A 23,700-nucleotide genomic window follows, 5' to 3' on the forward strand; every position below is an offset into this window, starting at 1 on the left:
AACCCAAGATTTTGCTATTTGAAACATGAAATGCGGAACCTACGTATTAATAGCAGCGCATTCAAGAATACAAAAAGCAAATGAGATAAGCAATTTCGATTTGTATTAGTTTCAAAATCACCACTAACTTCATTGACTTTAGCTAACTTAAAAAAAGGGAAGATCTTGATTTCGTTTAGATCTTTTAAACTACGCAACGAATTTTAATGCGGTTTTCATCGATGAACAGAGGGATTCAAGGGGAAGATTTATATTTTATGTTTATAAGAGAATTTAGGCGAGAATTTCAGCTTTCCTTGATGGAAAATATCAAGATTTTTTTTTTCAATCTAAAAGGGTAACCAGTAATAAGTATATAAAATTAATATTCAATTACGTAGATATAGCTGCTCAGTTACTTATAATATATATGTATATATATATATGCCTCTTTATTTATGAACTGATTCTGATATTTTTTCTGTTGGGTTCAGTATAGTTCTAATATGGTCCCATCTCAATTCCTTAACTATAGCATATTTTACGATTTTATTTAAATGCGAATTTGAACTAAACATAATTCTTACTTTTATTTTAAAATTACTTCCATGTATTTATTAATATAGTTTACATTATGCTAATCAAATGATTATGATGCTAAATAAATATTATGATAAAATTACTTATAACATTCGCGTGCATTTGCGCAAAAAAAAAAAAAACGTAGCTCCTGTAATCCCACTACTGTTTGAACTCGACTTTTCCTTTACTACTAAGAAAGTAAGATATCGTTTTTCAACTACGGGAAATAATACTAGACACAAAATATTAATTACACTTGCTCAAATTTACGTCGGACGTATAAAATTACTTGTAGTGTTATCTTTATATCAATACAAATATTACCCCGAAACACTTTAATTTTACATTAAGAGTATTATTCATGAATAACAATAATACAGATTTAAACTAATTAAACAATTACTTTAATTAGACACAAGTCTAAAGCCTCTCCTTTTGATATTTCCATACAACTAACATTAGGCTTGTGCTATGAGTGTACAATAAAACTTTTACATTGTCATTCAACCTTCGTATCATAAATCTTTAGTAGCTCATTAGCATCATTGTCAAAAAGCCTAACCGTCCCATAATAAGATACACATACACGTGTACAGTGTCGCTGTTGATAAATATTTAAATGTATGTACATATTTATTTACGAAATATTCTAATAAAGCTTATAACTATATATTTAAATATTTTTGTTTCGTTCTAAAAATGTTGAAATAGTATTTTATTTTATAACAATACTATTAAAAAAAAAAAACTTTTATTTCCGAATACTTCACATTCCAAGACCGTCGATAATAATGCCTTCATAATAAATGCTACAAAAGCCTTTTCAGTTGTTTACAAATATTATATCAATATTTAAAATAGCATAAAGGAAAAAAAAAATTGACAATTGTATATCTCAAATAAAGCTGAAGTGGCGACTCAAAATCCAAATAGAATAAAAAAAATCTTATGGTGGGTAATTGGCAATTAAATAGGTAAGAACTTACTCGAAAGATTTATTTTTTACTGTTAATTTATATATAACAGAACATCGGCGTTATATTCCTCTTTATTTTAGTTCTAATTATTAATTGCTTAAAATATTTTATATATATTATTTACAAAAATATCAACAACAAACAAACTATTTATACTAACGAATTTTAATGAAACATTATGATTATAAAAAAAAAACTTACAAACTCCTACGTAAAGCTGCGCCAAAAAAGAACGGTCAACTTGCCACTTATACACTTAAAATTCCAACAAAAACGAGTATTTATTATAAAAAAAAACTGTTTATTCTTAATTTAAAATTGAAATCACGAACTAGTTAGTTTTAACTCGGCACGCGCGTCCACTATAACGCCTCGACACGGAGTGATAACGCTGCATTCAAAGCACGTTAATTATATCAATGTTTGAAGAAGTCAGGTGTAGGAGTTGAATTTTCATTCGTCATCTTTGCTAAGCGCTTCGAGTACTAGACGAGCAGTTTAATTTGATGTCATTCTCGGCAAAGTTTTAGTTTTAATAATAAATCATTTTATTCGTATATTGCGATATATCAATCTCTAAATATAGTAACTATACTAGTTATATATACATTTTAGAGATTTAGATATTTCCCTTTAGACAATAGAACACAGGGCACACAGGAATGTTATGTATGTACCCAGTGCTTTTGTATAGAGCAGTCACACTTCTCACTGAACATTTTCAGCATGACGTTGGAGCTACCCTACCTACATGCCTACCTTGCGCATAAGCGATGCAATCCGTTTTCGCTCGGCCAGGGAATAGTGTGGGCATACAGAATATCCTTATTTATTTCCAACAAAATTTACAGTAAACGCCAACGAACTCACAACAAACAATACAGATAAAGAGGATGGACAAGATGACGGCCTTATCGATAAGACGGCGATCTCTTCCAGACTATATATTTCACGATTTTCCTTAAAAAATACTTCTTTTATAACAAAATATGCTCTAACAATTCAGTATATCAACTTAATTATATTTAATTGTTGTTTGACTTACTACAAAAATGGAATATCACATGTATTATTAGAATTAGAATACGTTTTTATTTAAGTATTAATGTGTATAATTTATTGTGGTACTTAAACAACATTTCTATTCGTTTATAACGGCCAGTTTGTATCTGTTTTTAGTCGCTTCTTTTTGGTTGTATAAGTTTAAATAAAATAGTTTATATGTAATGTAGTCGTATAAATTTTAGTAAGGCAGCGTGTTGGGATTGGAGGAGAGCTGAAGATCGAACTCAGTGAAATGCCATGGGAGAGGTATATGTCCAGCAGTAGGCTGACAGGGGCTGATCACGACGAATCGTATAATTTGTGCTTTAGTATAGATAAATATATATTTTTTTAATTAAAATAGACCTCCAAATTACATAGTATTTCATACCTACGAAACACGAAAATATAGATCATGATTTGTTTATGTTTAAGCCGCACGTGTAATACTTTGATAATTTAATAAAAATGTTATTACAAAAGGATGTCTTATTAAATAAATACATTAATTAAATCAGATCACTCTTTGGTCGTATCTTTTTAGACTTAATTAGTTTTTTTTTTTTAGTTTTCAAAATCTATATACCGGGCTTAAACCGGTTCAGTATTTTAGTGGCATGTGCAAAAAACGTGAGGTCATATTATATCAAATTATTGACCTTAAATGTTTTATGTAATATTAAAATCATATAAATATCTTCTTATCAATATCGATATTATAATAAAATCGTAACAAGGTTATGCTACAGATGACTTTTTTAGAATAATCATATTCTGGGGACACTATCGATAAAAAATTCTAAAACAACAGTATTAATTAGTCTTAGTATGTTTATATGTACGCAAATAACGCGAGCAAACTAGTTAATTCAATAAACGTACAGAACAATCCTTGTTTAACAAAACATAACAATTAACACACAAATAATAAGGCCATCACAAAGTAAAGTCCTAAATTTATTTTCATAATTTTTTTTTTTTTTCGGTAGAAGAGTATTTGTAAGGATATTTGTAGGATAAGGATATAGTTATGTGTGTCATAAATTTTAAGGCAGTTGTAAAAAGGTCCTAAAATAGCCAAATGTTTATGCAAACAAAGTAAAACGTGAATCATCTATAACAAGTTAATCGCATTCCTCACAATCTCCACTTTCAAAGATATTGAAGAGTAAGCGATACGTCAACCTCAAGTGCGGTTTAGTTTCGACAATGAACTAGATAAATATGTACCTATAGTTGATTTCAATAGAATTTGGTTTTGGATAGAGTATAACTTCCCATTCAAGCTATAAAATGTAAGAACATAACATATCAGAAAAATTTAAATACTATCGAAAATGGAAGATATGTAGCAGGTTATCTAACTACGATTCATTTAGTATATTTAGAGACCACCAAAAATTAGAGCAAATCAGATGTTATGATTATTATATTTATAAAGCTGAGTTAAAGATACGCAGTAACAGTAAATATTTTTGGTCATTTATAAAATCTAAGAAATCATCTTGTGATAGACCACAAGATGATTTCTTAGAAGAAGATTTCTAGGTAGAAGATGATTTCTAGGTAAACCTAATAATCTATTTTTAATTAATCGTACTGCTTGCGGGGGGAGGGATGTATGCTCACTTTTTAATGATTATTTCTAATCTGTTTACGAAATTCCTGTCGCCTCTCTAGTACTTAATTGTTTTTCTGGGAGCAATAGTAATTTGGATATTGGCCATATAGAACTGTCGGTAGCCACCGTTAAAAAGTATCTGCAAAAGTTGGATCTTGATAAAGGATATGGCCCTGACGAAATTCCACCTATATTTTTAAAACTTTGTTACAAATCTCTTGCATATTCAATTTCTATACTATTTAAAAAACACTACGTAGCAGTGAAATTCCGGACATATAGAAGAGATCATATGTTGTTCCCATCTATAAATCTGGAGATAAACATAACGTTCAGAACTATAGGCCAATATCCAAATTGTACACAATTGCAAAATTGATTGAGAAAATTATTTATGACGGGATCATTAATTAACGAGCAACATGGTTCTGTGAATAGACCATCTGCTGAAACAAATATATGTGAGTTAACACATCATGTGACCACTGCTATGAATAGGGGCTATCAGGTGTATACTGACTACTCTAAGGCCTTTGACAAAATATCGCACGCAATCTTATTGCATAATCTAGGGCAAGTTGGTATACATGACGACCTGCTTCGTTGGTTGTCCTCGTATCTTCGTAACAGAAGTCAAGCTGTGACGATCAGGGGCTTCTGTTCTTCTTTTGTTCCAGTTTCTTCTGGTGTGCCACAGGGCGCTCACCTCGGTCCGTTATTATTTTACATTTTTGAAAATGACATCTATAAAATTTTTGATCATGCATCTATACTGTTATATGCTGATGACATGAAAATCTTCGGAATTATTGATAAGACTTCGGATTGTAGCCTTTTGCAGAATGATTTTTATAACTTGTGTAGTTATTGTAACGAAAACTCACTTAATATTAATATTAAAAAATGTTGCATTATCCGAGTAACGGAGGTGAGAGATTCCATATAGATTATATAGTTGCAAATGCATATCGAATGCTTGGTTTTATCCTCAGGGTTAGTAAAGATTTTAAAAATGTCACAACCTTTATGCTTTTATATAATTGCTTTGTCCGTTCATTATTGGAATATGGTTCTGTAGTCTGGAACCCACGATATAAAATGTATATGAATATATAACATTATAATATAAATTTATATTATACAATTGAAAAAATTCAACAAAATTTTGTTAAATATCTTAGCTCTACATTTTTCACACTGAATCAAAATCCGCCTAAAATTACTTCTGTATTAGATCGTCGAATACTGCGAGATCAAAGTTTTTTATTAAAAGTAATACGTAACTTAAATGACAGTCCTTTTCTTTTAAGCAAAATTTATTTAAGATGCACAAGACTGAAAACACGCAAGAATGCCTTATTTCAATTACCCTTAACTAAAACAAAATATGCTCAGAATGAATTTATTTATTGCTCTTGTAAGAATTACAATGGGAAGCTTAATGACTTGGACATATTTTCTTGTTCGCTCAATACATTTAAAGAGAAAGTTAGTATGCATTTGTCAATTAAGTCATTGTTATATATTTATTTACCGTTTTTTATTTTGGTGTTTCATCTTTTTGAATTTTGATAATTAATATTTATAATTCACTGAATTGCTTGTTTACTGTTCTACATGAATTAGTTTTTAGTGGAAACTTGATTGGTTTGTGCAGGGGTTAATTGTTATATAGTGTATGTGTTTTTTACTGTATGTTTCCCAAATAAAATTAAAAAATAAATAATTAAAAAAAAAAAACAAAAAACATGACATAACCCTGAAAACACTCTGTTTGTCGAGGTGTTCATTATATAATTACGCATCGGTAAAAATTGATATATATTCAATTCAAATATTAAGATTTGTACAAGATATTTTATTTTCATACTTTGAAAATATATTTAATTAAGGTAAGGAAATATTTGGTACATATATGTAATTTAGAATTTTATTTTAATCTATTCATAGGTACCATATTGCAAGGGCTTTTTATAAATACCTATACTAAACTTAGTGGTGGGTAGTAGCCTTCTCGATATTAGTAGATCCTGATATTCACACATAACATTTTTATATTAATATACCTACCCAGAGATATATACGTGCTGTGAAATAAAGTCACTAACATAGCACGCACAGAACAAAGAAGTATAACAAATACTTTAAAATGGCAAGTTCATAAATATATTATAAACAGAAAACATCTCTTATCAAATATATTTTTTTTTCAATGTAAAAAAAACTTAGGTTATCATTACATGTAAATGAACGTTTCGATAAATTTATTTTAATACATTTCTATATCATTCGTACAAATTCAATTGAATTGTACTTTGTAAGGACATAAGTACTTGAATATAACAACAAAACATGCTTGCTTAATATATATTTTATCACCAATCTAAAAAATTGTGTATTTCTTAATAAAATAAAGTTTCGAATGTATCTCAATATATTCATACATTTTAAAAAATACTCCGCGAGTCCATAAATTCAAAAAAAACTGCTTTACTTAGGAATTAAAAACCTGTAAATGGATATTTTAAACCTTAATTAACTTAAATTGGAATAATATACGCTTGATTTATATTTTTTATCAGATTTCCTTTGCTCATAAGAAAGATAAAAGCTTACCATATCGCAAACAGTTTGATGTCGCTCGCGTCTGGATAAATTGGATTATATTTACACATGATAAAACATTACGTTCGAGTATATTATAAATAATAAACATGTATAAAACAAAATTTATATATGTATACACTTATTATAATTATATAACACAGTACGTGTTTCGAACATTTTATTAATACAAATTGTTTTTATTAATAATTAATTAACACTAAAGCTCATCTAATAACTGCAAAAAACAATCGGAAATCGGTTGACAACTGGAGGAAAGAGTTATTGAACTGAAATATGAATACGATTATATTTCTTAATCCTTAATTTATTTTGAATTATGAACACAAACAAGCGCTTGACCGGAGTTCAACCCGCGTTTTGATTAATACCTACTTGTTTTATCTAGCCATTCCGCCTCCTGTGTAAGCGGTCTTTATTGCCTAATAAGTCAAGAATAAAATCAACAACATACCGTTGTGAAAATGGTTTATGGTTTTTATTGAATGGACGTATCTATACAATGTATTTTAAATTAAGCTAATCCCAGAAACTAGAAAAAAACATTTTCCGGATAAAAGTATCACTTATGAAGGACTCTTGGTTTAAGCTATTATCATGAAAAAATCTTTAAAATCGTGAAGGTCAATACCTACATACAAAAATAAATTGCGATCTCTTTGTCAACACGTCAAACATAAATAATATTCAAACGACAACAAATCTCATCATCTGAAAAATATCAGCTATTGGTAGACAAAGTCCTTGTTTCATTTCCGTATCAAATATATTATATATTGTGTATACATATTGATTTAAAAGTAGCAAATGATATGAAAATAACACTTAATTACGACATGAACTAGCAAAATCATGGGTGACGTCATTTTATAAAACAACCCATGAGAGAATGATATGGCACTTTTATAACAACCGTTTTCAATTCTGACTCTTTGAAATATTGTGCAATTTATTTCATGGCACTACATAGAACAATCTAGAATTAAAGCATTGATTGTAAATAATTAATATATTTACTGTAAATAGCAACTATTCAGAATTCTGCCTATTTATAACGTGGACTCTAGTTCACATTCATTAAAACTATCAAGGAGGTTTAATGTTAAAATAAAATAACAATAGATAATAAAATTAAAAAAAAAACATGCTGCGTTCACCTGTGAGGTGCGCAATGGGAAGAATTAACGACTATATTAGTTCAACTTATTTGTCACGCATGTTATAAATGCTAATCAAAATAAATCACATATTGATTGACTTCATTTTCTAAACAATAGTTTACACTTTAAATAATAATAATCTGTAGTATTAAAGGAATCGCAAGATTTGAATTTAATTTCTGATGTGTTAACATATGAAATTAAAACGGGAGGTACGCGAATGTATAAGTAAGGAAAACGAATGCGCATGGGCGGATATATCATTTAGTTAACTCTGTTAGAATCCTATTAATTATTTTATAAGATAATAATTCCAGTATAATATCGTATGGAAAAATCATAATTTTAGTCCTGCAAATCGGCACGGTTACCTAGTAGCGAGTTTTGTGATGGGATGTAGGGTGGGACCAAATTCATGAAGGCAACGTGACTTTTTTTAGCATAAACAAAACGGCGATAATTATTTTTAAAGACCTGAAGTGAGCAGAGCAAATAACAATCAGCTATTGTTTATTGTGAACCGTCGATTCATAGCACGCAAAACAGTAAGTTACAACGACTAAATGTCACGAGATAAATTAAATACACTGTTTGTCAATATTTACTATACTACAACACTATATTCGATAGAATAAATATTGTTCACAATATGCTACGAACTCGACTTAGTTTACAAGTGGTATAGCCACATATAGTAGTGTAGAGTCCGACTCAATATACTTTTATTCAAATATATCAATGTAAACATTTTCATTAATTATTTAATCACGGATGCACGGACATTGCACGCGATAAAAAATGTACGACGTTATACTACATTTTTTTGCATCTCTGTTGATACTAAAACAACAATAGCCGCAATATTTTATTTTTAAATATCTCACAAACCGACATTATATGTACAGCTGAAATAGATATGTTGGAAAATAAACGATAATTATTCAATATTCGTAAAATGCAATTTTAATAAATTATTACCAATCATTCTTTAACAATAAATAACCTTGCAGAATGTCAAAAAATTACTAATATTTTCTTGTTATTATATAAGTATATATCGCATGAAATCCAATACAATGCGATATAAACAACAATTTCAGTAAAATATAAAATCTCTTTACGCCAACCATTTAGATTTTATTGAGACAAAAGTAACAATAGGAACCGATTTAAGATGAAATATTATCATTTAAATAATATATTATTTGCGTTATATCTAAAAAACAATATTCATTTAAATCATCAAGGCGTTGTACAGTGTTAGAACCTTAGCATTTCCTATTAAAATCTGAAACATTGGTTTACTAAGTGTTTAAATTTTATTATAACTTATCACTACATCATAAAAATAACAAAACAACAGTGCATTTGTCATACGTACTGGTCAATAACTCTGAATTGTAGAAAAAAAAACATTACATTAATATTATGAGGGAGATAAGAATAAAACCGCCCTTGTGTGTTATGTAATAAATTGATTATCTCTGGTGACGTTTCCGATTTCATTTACCGATACATAAGACGATATGACGACTTATGTTACATTTTCACATAATAATATCACTATGACAATTCGCACGTGACATTGGCGAAATAAACTGTTCCCTCTTGGCACAAATAAAAGCCAGAATAATTAAAAAAATCACTATGACAAATGTCTTTATGATAAATATTCAGCAGCTGATAACATTAACCATTACTATTTCCGGACAAATATTGTTTACAAAAAGACAGCTTGTAGCAAATTGTGTTTTTTTTTTGTGATTCGAAACACCATATTATATTGTAAAGTTATTACGCACCATAAAAAAACTGTTTAATACAGAATAGGACCAGAAATAACCTGAAGCTTGCTTGCAATTTTTTAAATGGCACGAAAAATAGATGGGACTGTTTGTCACATATTTAAAATGGTCACAAAACGTAACGTAACGGATCATATGACCAAATTAATGGAATAAATATAATAAATTCTGTCCCCAAATAATTGGGATAAAAGCGAATGATGATTTACATCATTCCTTACAGTAAAACTTTGGGTATGCAGTACTAGCTAAACCTGCGGTTTTACCCGCGGATAATTTATAAAATATTACCTACATCAGATAAACCATCACCAAAATTTTATCCCGTCGAGCTCAATTAAAAAAAATACCCTATACTTCCGCATGTATAATATTAGTATAGATTTGTGTGAAAATTTATAACAAATAATACAACATGGGACGGGGTGGTATTGCCTCCACCGAAGTCAAGTGAACTGCTTAATTTTCGTTGGCCCTGACGATCAGAATTTTGATTTAACGGGGCAATGAAAGCAAGCAGTGCTTTCTCGCCACTTTCCTCACGGGCATGATGTACCTACAGAAGTATTTAGTAGTTTTTTGTATATAGTTTTCTTTTTTATAACCTTAATATGAATCATTCATATGTATTTTCAGTAAAACATTTATTACACAAAATAGTTCACTTCTGTCACGTGTATACTGACTTTTACATGCTTTCTTGATATAATCAATTACTAGAATTTAATAATAATATCCATTATTTATATTTAATAAATATTATAATATTATTTCTGCATGACCAAATTATACCCTATACTATTCACTATATTTAACGTCAATTATAATCATTACATAGTATAAAACAAAGTCGCTTACCGCTGTCTGTCCCTGTGTATGCTTAGATCTTAAAAATGACACAACGGATTTTGATGCGGTTTTTTTTATAGATAGATTGATTGAGAGGAAGGTTTATATAATCTTGCATTGGTTAGGTATGCATTAAAACAATTTGCGAGATATTCAAAGAGCGAATTTAAGTTTTTTTCGAATACGAATTTCCACCAGCGTCCTTTGTGGTCATTTTATTTCGGTTGCTTTGAAATAAGTTCCTAGTTGTTATACATCTTTGAGGAGCTAAGAAAACGGTCATGTTTTTAAAATAATCTGCAGAAGTTTCATAACGATTTTTTTATTTTAAGGCATTTTTGCTGAAAAAAAAAACTAATAAATGGTTCACTTTTGCAGTATGCATATTGGGGTTAAAATTATCGCAAATAGTCACCTCTATTACCTCCTAACGGGAATACGTCGAATTACCAATAACTCTGTATATGCAAATAAAAAATAAAAAATATGAAAATTTTGTTATGTTTTGAAGTAGAAAAATTAAAACAATACGCTTAAATGTAATATTAAATTTAAATTATGATGTTAAATTTAGGGTCAATATTGTTTTATCTTGTTTTTAAAGTGTTTATTCTAGTTCTTTAAACTCTGACTGATGTTAGGCCGGCGCTACACATTAGTGCATAAATTCGAAGTTCGATATTAACCTAAAGCGCACAGTGTAGTGGTGGGATGTGATTCCCGTAATCACGACTCAACAATTTGCTTTGTTTTTATTTAAGAGTATCGAAATAAAATGCATACAAAAATTATGAAACAAATCAAAGAGTGCTATGTTCTAACTCTTTTATGATTCTCGTGATAAATATATATATATATACATACAAATATTCGCCTACATTTCAAAAGATTGTAACAATGTAACGACGTGTAATGTAATGTTCAAACATGAAAATGGTTGTCCGGTCAGTATTGCGGCAGTGCAATATAATTATGAATTTATATTTGTACCACGTGAATACTCCCCATAAAATAAGGTGTGTGCGTTAGCACTGATGATGTATTTATTTTAGTACAAAATAAAGCTAAGTGCACATGTACGTCGCAGTGGGTGTATTGCTCTATTGTAATGAATCGTGATTGGTGTAATCAACCTCTTGAATGGGTACGACGTTACACTACGTGAAATGTTAAGAACGTTTTTATTTTTCTTTTATCTGACATCTAAATTGTATTTGTTATGCGAGATTCGTTGTTACTTATCGAGGTTATCCTATTAATGACTACCTTTTGACGCAACGATAATTGAAGAGAGTTTTACGTTAAGAATTGTGTTATAATATAATAGTTTTAAATATAATTAAGAATAACAATACCGACACTAGGACGACGGTACGTAGGGAAGATATTCGCTGAATGATTCCTTTTCATAGAAACATACAGGACTAGCTAATAAAAGCGTATCTTAATATCGATAAATACAATATCGAAACATGAAATTTACATAGTATCACATTTCACGGCCTATTGCTTAGGGTAACGCTACAGATATCAAAACAGTTTTCGTTTTAGAGCTTTCCCATATATTTATAATTTCGGCACTAAACTAGAGACTCCTTTGGATATTATTTACAAAGTATTTAAATAAGTATATAAATATTTACTGTTGCGCTACGATAAACATATTTACAAGAATATTATGTATATTCACAATAATGTAGATATTTTTGATAGAATCTGTGACAACAATTGCACAAAAACGAGATTATTATAATTTAGATAAATCAAATACAAATTTTCCTTCCACTCTATAATATTCTATCAGCACAGCATACTTTTATTCAACGAAAATAAAGGTGTTTTCTATGTAGGTACATATTAAATCGGCAAAACTGTATCACATATCAGAGCCACAAATGAAACATTAATTGCATTACTCCATATTATGATGTATTGCTGTTCTTTGCCTTGGGCCGAGTACATTTTAATGTATTGTTCGAACAACTAATGTTTCGTAGTTTTGAGTTTATGTGTGTATATTATTCAATAATTATTGTTTTCATTACGATTATCACGTAAGATAATTTCACACATTGTATTCATAATTAACTGAAAATAATAAGAAAGTATTCCTAATCCTTGAATTCAGTCAAACGAAATATGAAGTATTCCTTATATTTAGAATTAGGTGTTATTTCCGTATACATTCACTAAGACTACACAACGGGAATAAAGTAATATAAAATATTGATATTTAGTAGTGATAATTAATGATCTACAAATTCTACCCTACAGATTCTATAATACAGACATGACATAACAATTGAGATTTAGAATTGTCATTAAGGAAACGAAACGAAGTAAATCCATAAAAATAAATCACTCACCCTAGATAGAAAGATGTATCATTTACAATAATAAGGCTGTCCAAATACTTTCCGGAAGAAAACTTCATTCTTCGACGTCTGAAAAAAAAATACAATGGTAAATTAAAAATATAAATTAAGCAAAAAAAAAATGTAATTGCTATGAAAAGAAAATAACATCGAAAAATATTGTATATAATAGAAATGACGATGTCGATACATATTTTGCGTCAGAAATAAACACGATAAAATAATATTTGTACGCAATGATATAAAATATTTGTTGCAATGATTTTACTAAAACTTTCACAATAATATTATTGAATTAATATGTTACGTTATTTGTAAATATATTGAGCTGCTAATTATCAAATAGAGAAACATATTGCAGTTAAACTCTTAATAACATATTTAAAGATCATTTTCTCGTCTTAAAAGTAATCTATTCGTTGAGATTATTATTAATTTAAAGCTGTCAATACGAGGCTATATTGCACTATACTATTTTTTCTTGTAATAAAGCAAAAAATCTCGATCTTAGAAACTAAATTTCATGATACCCAAATCAATCACGTTTTACATTTTTGTAGAAGAGAGAATAATACAATTTATGTAAAGTTTTTTTTCCGGGATTCAAGCAACAACTACAAAACATTTATTACAAACTAAGTTAGAGAAAAAAAAAAGTCGGCGGATGTTACTAAAACTGCAAACGAACCTGAACTTAATGATAGGTATAGGTACGTAAGATTAGTTTATAATAGGCAGTGTAAGCACAATAGGGTTACTTAAATCTGTTCCAGTGTCTTATATAAGTTGTTTACAAAATCCTAAATGGAATAATGACTTTCTAAGAATCTTTATCCTCACACGAAGGAAATCATTTGTGAAGAGTAACCTCTTATCCCATTATCCTATAGGTTAGAGAGTTCGGCGGGTTACAATTGAACAATTGTAGTTCATGGATGAATACTACAAGTACTAAGTTTAGTATTCACAACCAATCGCAAATGGGGGACGGTCACTCGCTCGACACGTGACCGTAGCGTGATGGATAAAGCGTAACAATTAGAAATTCAATACACTTATCGGTAATTTCGTAATGCACATTGTTTCTGTAACATTTTTACCGTTAAGAAAAAAATTATAAATAAACCATTAGAAACGAATAGGATTATGCTACATTCTCATTATGATTTCTGTAATAGAATTTTAATTAGTTTTAAATTTACTGTAAGTTGCTCCATTATTGCGAATTACGAATACGCCTACAAATGTTGGTAGGGTGTGATTTGTTAAACAATTATGTGTCTTCTTCTATGGAACGTTAAAAAAAATTATGCCAAAAAAAGTGAAATCAATTTTCAGGCCCCTGGATTAAGAAATAGATGGTATAAATGGCGCATTCCTTCAGAATTTAGGAGATTACCAAAACAATACTTGCACCCGGGTGCTTGTTCTGCTCAAGAAGAGTTCAAAACAGCACTAAACAACTCATAAAAGGCTGTTAATACTTATAAATCACATTAATATATTCTTACATTGCCATATTTGTCTTTAAGTATAAAGACATATACATATTTAAAATTAGCCACACGCATAAAAATAATTCAGAACAGTTTTACTAATTAAAAATACACTGAAGAATATTTAATATGTCCTCATTACGTATTAGGCAACAAGTAGGTACATTAAAGTATTCCATTTGACAAAAAAATAACTTTAACTTATTTTAATTTCTGTGTTTTATATTTCTTATTTTATTTTATGAGTATAAATAATTGAATGAATGTTAATTATGGCACTTTTATCAAATTACTTTTTAATTTTATTATAATTGAAGGTTGCACTACAATTAATGACTACCCTCACTAAATGACCAAACATTGATCTGCATTCAGATTTCGATTTGTTTTTTTAATTTTATTCTCTAGTTTTTTAGAGTTCTAAAAAACTAACATGAGAATTGAGAATTTGTTTTTCACTTCATATATTATTATGTAATCAAACAAATTAAACTATTTTAAGGTTAATATGTGGATTTTTTAGAATCATCTTGATCTATACATGTTTTCTATGTGCACATTGAGGAATGCCATGTTCACCAATAATTAAAAGAAGTGAAACAATTCTTTATCATTCATACCATAACAATAAAAAATATTCCATATTCATAAATAATTAAAATTTGGCATAGTATGTATACATACTAAGCAATACAGTATTTCTATACTTACTTAATTTTATGTTTATAAAGAGACAAAATAATAGCTTATTTTTAATATACTTTTCTTATCTTTTTTTAATCCTAATTTATGATTACATTTACAGTAATTATGATGAATATTAAAGTAAGCAAATTTATAGTTTTAATTAAAAAGCCTTAAGTAAACTTAAATCTTCACATATTGTGTAATAAACTATTTCAATATATATTTATTCTCAACCGTGTTATTACTGCATATACATAAGTGATATTACTATATGCATCAGGCCTTTATTAAATTGTCAAGAATGACATTATTACAATTTTCCATAAATTTATAAATGCCATTAACTAAAAATGGTTTTTACATAGTAAATACAATGTCAATATAAAACAAACTATTGTTGAAAATCAATATGTAATGAAAAAAACTACAACAATGAAAAGGTCAAAAAGTGTACCCATAATATCACATAATAAAGTAACTTTTGGTAATTCTAGTGTGTATGAATTAACATAATTAGTTTTGATACGATAATATCAGTATCTATGAAGAGTTTTAGTATCATTACTAGAACACAACCTTAAAAAGCAGAGATGACCCAGTGGTTATGACTGAATAATAAGAAATGATTGCAGGTTCGACTTGGGCAAGCACCATTAAAATTTCATATACTTAAGTTGAAAGAAAGATAGAACGCAACTTTTTGGTTTAAAAGTTTTAAATGTCTTCAAATTAAAAATAAATAAATTTTGCACTAATAATCCGCCCATTCAAACAATCTTTCTACCTACAATAATTATTCTTAAAAAAACCTACCATATCATTAAATTCAATTTTTTTAGCCATTTTAACTCATTCTCACACTAAGACACGCACACAATAATTGTTTATTTTCTAAATGTTTTTACATTTTTTACTAAAAAAAATAATGTTATTTGAATACTGCTAACAATTATTTTGACAGATAAATGTGTCATTTGTCAACTGACAATCACATTCCGATATTTTTTCTCTAATATCCTTCCTCTTTAAACAGATAACAATATTGCGGTATACATCCTCGTTTTATTAATTTTTTAAATACGATCTAGTAACATGTCATTATATATCCACTATTGTTTAATAATAGATAGTGCTTACCTTACATTTTTTATACTCAATGTATACATTATCCGTTTCCATTTAGTATTTATTTTTAAATATGTATAATAAGCCCACACACACAAGTACCTACTGCCTTCCATTTTCTGATCGAACTAATGTGGTTTGGTTCAACAAGTATCTACTCATAATATTTCCAGTGCAAATAAAAGAATTCAGTAGAAAAATATTCGCTGCGCTGAGCTCATTACGGCCAACGGGTACTCCAATCTATGTTTATTTTCGATTCCTACCAAAATTAGACTAGCAAACTCTCTCCTGTTACCAATTCTAGATTATGCAGATGCAAGTTGTTCTGATCTGACTGAATATCGTTCCAAGCTCAAGTGGCTTCTGCCCAAGCCTGCATAGTCTTTACCTTTTGTACTGTGCGCTATTTAATAGTCTTCCTTCCTATTTAAATAATAAAATAATTTGAATTTCTTGGGGACCCTTCCTAAATAAGATATAAACAACCCGTGATAATGCAACGATAGCTGCACATAAAAAATCGGTTATGATTTCATTTGAATTCATTTATGAAAATCTCTTAATTAAAGAGGATCCGTGATTGCAATTTACTAAATATGTAGTTACAATTTAACAAAGAATTAATTTTAAAGGTACTGGCCGGTTAGAGCGGTACTATGACTTTATATGAAATGAAAAACGTAAACAACATTAAAGTAAATTTTATAGATAAACTCCAATTCTACCTGAAGTAATAAATACTATTTAACATTAAAAATTTATTTCAAAAAAGATTTCATCATTTTGAGGCCAAAATGTAGCTGAGTGACTTCCAATTTACAATGAAATGAAATCGAAACAGAACCTGTCATAGGTTTCGAAAATAGAAATTCCTAAAAAATCTTTTGAATAAACGCGTAGTTTCGCGGGAGAGCCACTAGTATGTATTAAACTTAAGCCATAAACCAAAAGCTTGGCTGCAGCACCTACCCAAGTAACGTTTTTAAAAATCTCTGTTTGGGTGTCTGCAAGAGATGGCTAATTTAGTCCACCAGTTGTACAACACATCAAATATTTTTATCTATTTTTGATTTTTTGTGGTTCTTTTCCTTTTTTAGTCCTAAGATTTCTGTAAATTTTGTTTGTGGTGTACTATAAAGTATGTTCACATTAACAAATATAGACATTCTGTTAAAAAAATACAAAGCTATCGAATTGTGTTAAATTATTTATTTAAGAGAAAAGTAATTATTTACACTTCTTTAACTGGTATTTAATATGTATTCCAAAAAAAAACAATTCAGATCTAAATAATGTTTAACAAATATTAATACTATTTTTTACAATATTAAGTAACATATTAGTGATATTGGATCTTAAATAATATCATCTTTTTCGTTTTAAAGCTTTCTTTTCTTTGTTAACTTTATAAGCTGCATTCATTTTCTGTAAATTATCTTTATGAACTTTATCATGATCAACAATTCTATTTGGATAATCTTCCCCTATTACGCAACCTGCAGTTCTTTGGACTGATTTTGGAGCCTTCCAGGGCTCGTAAATAAATTCACTTGGATATTTCTTTAATTCTGGTACATATTTTCTTATATAAAGGCCCTCTTTGTCTGTTTTTTTGCCAAATGCAATTGGACTGTAAACTCTAAAGTATTTATAAAAAAATGCAGATGCTGATAACCACATCCAATTACCAGCATTTAAAGACCAATCATAGTCAAGGAGATAATCTTCAAAGACCTTAGCTCCTTCTTCCCAGGATATCCATAAATCTCCCCTGGTAAGAAAACAGGCCACCATGTGACGAGCTAAATGATGAATCCATCCTTCTTGCTTGAGCTGCCTCATAATTGCATCCACAAAAGGATAACCAGTTTTTCCTTGTGCCCATGCTTGAAGATGTGTCTCATTTTTCCCCCAAGGTATTTGTGTGCATACAGTATTTCCTACCATTTTATCAAAGTTTTTTGTACCAGCTCCAGCCACATAATAAAATTCTCTCCACATAAGCTGACCCATAAGAGATACTGGAGGCAGTGTATGTTTCATTCCATTTTCAACTTGCTTTAGCTTGTGATAGAACAACTTTGCTGATAAGCAACCATGACTCAAGTATGGACTTAAAACTGTTGTACTGGGCTCAATACTATTTGGAGACGAGTTTGGTTTCTCAAAACTACAAACCCATTGTTTTTTGGCCATGTATTCATTAAGTCGTTTTAATCCTTCAGTCTCCCCTCCAGGATATTTACATTCTAATAATTCTGAATCATTAATACCTACTTCTTCTAATGAAGGTACATTGTATTCATCTGATTCAAAGTCTACTGATTTGCATTCTTCTAAAATTTTCTTTGTTATCTCTATTGTATCTTTCACTTGAGTGTCAGCTACTAAGGAAAGAAATTTCTGATAGGTTAATGGAATACTGCCATTATTCTTTTTTATCACACTGTTGAAATCATATACAGTATGTTGCATTCTTTTCACTACAAATATATCATTTTCATCACATACTTGATCAATGATTTCATCTTGTTTGACTAATTCAGCGTCAATATCTACCTGGCGCGTTAAAAATTTTACATGCCACTTTTCAAAGATTTTTGGTAAACATTCCACAGCTTTACCTTTTATTATAAACAAACGTGAATTAACTTTACGGAGATTTAAATCAAGATCTTGAAGACTTTGTATCAGAAATCGTAGTCTGTTCGCGCCAATTTTATTTTTGATCTCGGGGTCAACTACATAGATTGGTTTTAAAATATGTTTACGGTTTTCAGCCTGAAAATAAATTATCATCAAAATGATTACTATATTTTATTTTTACTATCAAATATATAAAATAAGAAATATTTTTTATAAATATTTTATTAACCTTTAGGAAGGTAACATATTACTTACTTCATTTATAGCGTTACGCAGCGCAAGATTATCATGAAGACGAAGATCCAGCCGAAACCAGTGAACTACTGTTGGAAGTTTCGACATTTCGCATTAATATCCTTTCATACATCCGAAAAATAAATAGCAACCAGGGCGACAAAGTAAGTTAATAAGTTTAAAGTGGAAACTTGAGCAGCAACTAGCAAGCATCTATAGAGTTTAAGTCATAATTAAAAATACCACAGAGAAATACTTTTAAATCACTAAACTAAAGCCTCCAATACACATTGGCGTTGGAGTAGGCCACCTACAAGGACCTAATTTCATAATTTCCGTATTTTTTACTATTTATTATTTATTACTTATGATTCGTGGAGTCGCATCTTAAGTTTTAACTTTTATTTGATGTATATACAGAAAAACTAAGTGCGCATCTTAATATCATCAAGTGTAATTTCTACATCTATCCTCTATTCATTGACTCTGAGTCAATACTCAATTTACAAACAAAGCTGTTACCGGATGAACAATATTATGTCAACTTTTGAATATATCTCTTATTGTGATCCTTTACGCTTATAGACCAACGTCAGCCAAGTTAACTGGTTAAACTTGTATGGAGGGTTTTGTTTTGATATAATTATAGATTAGTATATATTTTCTTTGGTGTTTTATTTTATTACCAGTACGGTGTTGTCAGAAAGGATTAGATAGAAATAATGATTAATATTATTACAGATCAGTGAAGAAGTAGTAATAATTAATAATACAAGACAAGTGATTTCTCTACGTGTGTAGTCTGATTTAATTCAAATCCTTTACACACTATAGCTAAATCTACCAAAATTCTGTTTTATTTTTTCCATATCCAATACTGTTTCCATGGAAACCGCTTTGCAACACAAAACGATATTGTCAATTGTCATGATATCAATTAATCAAACTTCAAAGGGATATCAATTTTTGAGAACTTCATAATTTATACAAGAGATTTAAAAAAATTTAACGTGTTATTATAAGTTTACACTAATTTATACACAAATAATTTACATGATCAAATAATATTTCAGTCGACTTTTAATAATTAGTAAATTAATTAAAAAAATCAACAGATATTATTATTTATATATGAATTCTTTCTTTAATCATGATTTGCCATTATTAAAAGAGATATGTGTAGTTAGAGTAATGTTATTTACAATATAAATAATAGGATGCTTGAATATGCCTAAACTAATTGAACTAACTATCGAAATAGAAGTGCAAAAAGTAAGATATCAATAAGTAATACTTTCCAATTGTTCCTAATTGTTGTTTGTTCAATCACAGTTGTTCTATAGATAGATTCCCTGCTCTTTATAAACTTTTTTGATCATAGCGTTTTATTAAATAGTACCTCAAAAACTTTAAAACTATTATATTCCAGGTATCCTGTCCTGGAGTGTGGCTTTGTCAAGATGGTCGTGTATCACTCACTGTATTCGCCCTGGGCACAAGTTATCACACTTGTTTACTACCGCCAGTCTTTCCTCTCTCCTTTAAGGACATATTTTACTTTCGCAAGAGATTTCAAGAGAGCTGTGCTCTTAACAACATTTGCTGTTTGTTGAGTTGGTTTATTTTCTTATATTGTTTTATTAGGTATTTGTAATTCATTTATGATTGATTAACATATTTTTTCACAGAGGGTGAAACAATATACTGTGAACTAGTGCAATGGTGTGATGATTGTTCTGCTGATGACTGTGTTATATTAGCTCAATATCTTGGCGCTTTGAATGATGTTCTTTTCCCACCGAACATGTGTTCAGCAGATGGTGTTGATCTCTTAATGAGGAGATCAAAGGACTTTCCTGTAAATATTAAAAATATTATGTAATTATAAAGAGACTTAAAATTTCTGAATTCGTTGGATATTCAATACTGAAATTAAGTTATAAAAGAAAGCCTTTAAATAAACTTATAATTCTGGGACACCTTTTAAGCAAAAAAAAGTACGCTACATTTTATATTGAAATATAAATCACATTCTGCCATATTCCTTGACAAATGCTCCAGCATAATTTTATAATTGTAAATCTGTATCAAATTTATTCCTGTTCATTTAGGGTATTCTATCTCCAAAAATTGAGATAGCAACAAAAGTCCGCATAGATGAAATATGGAATCAACATGACCATATGTTCAACAAAAGCAAACCATGTCATTGCAATCCACTGTCAGATATTGAGAAAACTCGACAGAAGCAAGTGTGTCACTCTGCACAATATCACAGGTATTAATAACAAAGGTTTTGATTAAGGCAACCAATCTCAACAGAGATTATCCAAATGCTTAGATAATATTATGAAGCAGAAGTGGGTGAGTCTATAAAAGTGCATCTGCACTCCCTGTTTAATAGGTTGGCAATCCAACACAATAGGTTTTTTCCAAACTCTGCTCTCTCTTTTCTCAACCTCATGAACTAAACCCAGCCTAGCCCTAAACACAAGAAACGCCCGGGTGTAAGCAGTGTTATGGGATGGTTACCGCCTACCCTTTCCCACGGTCCAAGATTTGACCATCATTGGAGAGGCACCAACTCGTTCGCCCGAAATTTTATAACACCCACTGCATCCTGTATTAAGACAAACTTGGCTAAACCTAATGTAGTTAGAAGGATTTGCAAACCTACCCCTTAATAAACGTGTATAAAAATAACAGTGAAATAAACAATTCTTGTTTCAGAACTAAATGCAATAAGACAAGAAGATCTCGATCCAGATCACGGTCTGATGGATCCCGATCATGTTGTAGTCTGGATCCCAGAGACACGGTCACATCATCGTGTCGTTGCCCAAAGTAAGTTGTCTATTATAAGTAATTTCTAACATTTATCAGGATCTTATTACGAACTGCTTAAGGTCATAAGATTATATTTTATTCTACCGCTAAACATCTTCACTATTTTTATTTGCTAAAATGAGTGAGCCAATGTAATTACAGACATAAGGGATAAAACATCCTTGATCTCAAGGTTAGCGTAGCATTTACGGTGTAAGGAATAGCTTATTTTTTTTAGTGGTAATGCCAATGATAAATTCTAGCCAATTGGCATTCAGTTGGTGAAATTGACAGCTAAGGTCAGCTGAAGGGTGAATGAGGCAGTGTAACTACAGGCACAAGGGACATAACATCTCAGTTCCCAACGTCCCAAGGAATGGTTAAAATTCCTTACGGAGCTAATTAATGTTCATGTTCTTGGTGACTACTTACCATCGGGTGGCGCATTTGTCATGCGTTTACCTATGCTATAATAACAACAAATATTGTATATTTTTTATTTTTTTGGTATAAAATCAAACTATATTTGTTAATCGAGTAAGACACCAACTTTGGTTTTGGGATAGTTCTGACATCTGAAGTTTCCAGTCATATATTCCTAGTTATACATTATATTTTTAAAGTTTTCTGATGAAATCCTCCAGTCCCGTGTCCAAATCCCGCGTATCGTTGTCTCCGAGTGCGTTGCGTCCCTCTCGCTGTGAGTACGCGGTGTACGCGCTCACTACTAGTAAAACTGCCCGGAAAGAAACGGACTCCCAAGATTGTAGCCTGTCTGTTGATAAACGGTGAAATGCCTAATATTTCAGTAAAATTAAATTAGAATTATATTTAATTAAATTCTATACATAATATGGTAGATTATGTAGATTTGAGTTAATGTAAAAAATATATTAGTTAGAATATATCAGCCTGTTTTCTTAGATATTTGACTTATGGCGATGCAGGCAATTAAATATGCCGACGTAGTGTGGCCACAAGGATGTTGCAAATGATTTGCGTAGTATCAATATTTCCATTTTTTAGTAGTTCTTTTTCGATGTGTTTGGTCGTGTATCAAAAACGCGCGTTAAAATCGCGTAGATTTGTAGCGTGCGACCTGTCGCGTAGGTGGGTTGTGGCTCTTCGAGTGATACCCCATGGGTACCAACGCAAGGTACAAATATTTATATGAACGAAATTTAATCATGTATGTAATTATTTAAATAAATTTGCAGAATCAGTGAACGTGAAATAGAAACATCAGAAACAGCAAACGACGAAAGATTACAAAAGATGATACTTGAGAGTCGATTTATTGAGCAAGAAAACGTCAACAGCCACGTCACTCCAAACCACAATAAGCAATACACGAAAGTGACTCCCTGCGTTTGTGAAATTTGCAAGAGATATCATGAACTATTCCACAGCAACACAGATAGTTGACCATTCGTAGAAGAATTTCGCATTATTTTTAACACTTCTTTTTTACTCGACAGACTAAAAAAAAAGGATTAAATCACTCACTAGAAATTAAAAATAAAAAGTTTTTTTTTATATATATAATTAATTAAATTATTTGTAGCGTATTAATTGTTTAGATGTGAATGTTATTTTTATTGTTATGTTAAAATCGTGTATTAAAAATGACAACTTGTTATATAAATACATAAAAACTACTGAATTA

The 23,700-nt window shown here is 29.8% G+C and overlaps 3 protein-coding genes across 7 annotated transcripts in view; 1 reads left to right on the top strand and 2 right to left on the bottom strand.

Moving 5' to 3' along the window:
• LOC125064149 (cystinosin homolog) overlaps positions 1-16,160 on the bottom strand; it is a 43,964-nt gene extending 27,804 nt beyond the window's left edge. For 3 of the 4 annotated variants that reach the window (XM_047670983.1, XM_047670981.1, XM_047670984.1), the window contains exons 1-2: positions 16,014-16,160; positions 13,009-13,086 (exon numbers count right to left, since the gene is read on the bottom strand). The gene's annotated coding sequence lies outside the window, so the exon portion shown is untranslated. Of the gene's footprint in view, positions 1-1,739; positions 1,918-13,008; positions 13,087-16,013 lie in introns of those variants that run through there. The other variant, XM_047670982.1, reaches the window with a different exon arrangement.
• A 1,418-nt stretch (positions 16,161-17,578) lies between these two features.
• Positions 17,579-19,434, bottom strand: LOC125064121 (cryptochrome-1). Its single transcript, XM_047670928.1, has 2 exons — positions 19,230-19,434; positions 17,579-19,109 (listed from the first exon to the last, which is right to left on the bottom strand). Exons 1-2 carry the CDS (start codon positions 19,314-19,316, stop codon positions 17,694-17,696), a joined length of 1,503 nt encoding a protein of 500 aa, XP_047526884.1. The 5' UTR covers positions 19,317-19,434; the 3' UTR covers positions 17,579-17,693.
• Positions 19,435-20,265: 831 nt separating this feature from the next.
• LOC125064098 (spermatogenesis-associated protein 6) lies at positions 20,266-23,689 on the top strand. Of its 2 annotated transcripts, XM_047670887.1 has the most exons (7): positions 20,267-20,480; positions 20,638-20,821; positions 20,897-21,066; positions 21,320-21,486; positions 21,939-22,052; positions 22,679-22,822; positions 23,252-23,689. In XM_047670887.1, the coding sequence occupies exons 1-7, from the start codon at positions 20,436-20,438 to the stop codon at positions 23,457-23,459; spliced, it is 1,032 nt and encodes a 343-aa protein (XP_047526843.1). In that variant the 5' UTR covers positions 20,267-20,435; the 3' UTR covers positions 23,460-23,689. The 2 variants fall into 2 exon arrangements, with proteins under 2 accessions (XP_047526844.1, XP_047526843.1); XM_047670888.1 differs by lacking the exon at positions 22,679-22,822 and having other exon boundaries at positions 20,266-20,480.
• The last annotated feature ends 11 nt before the right edge of the window (positions 23,690-23,700 follow it).

The sequence above is a fragment of the Vanessa atalanta genome, chromosome 5 (assembly GCF_905147765.1).
Source record: "Vanessa atalanta chromosome 5, ilVanAtal1.2, whole genome shotgun sequence".
In the NCBI taxonomy this organism is placed as follows: Eukaryota; Metazoa; Arthropoda; class Insecta; order Lepidoptera; family Nymphalidae; genus Vanessa; species Vanessa atalanta.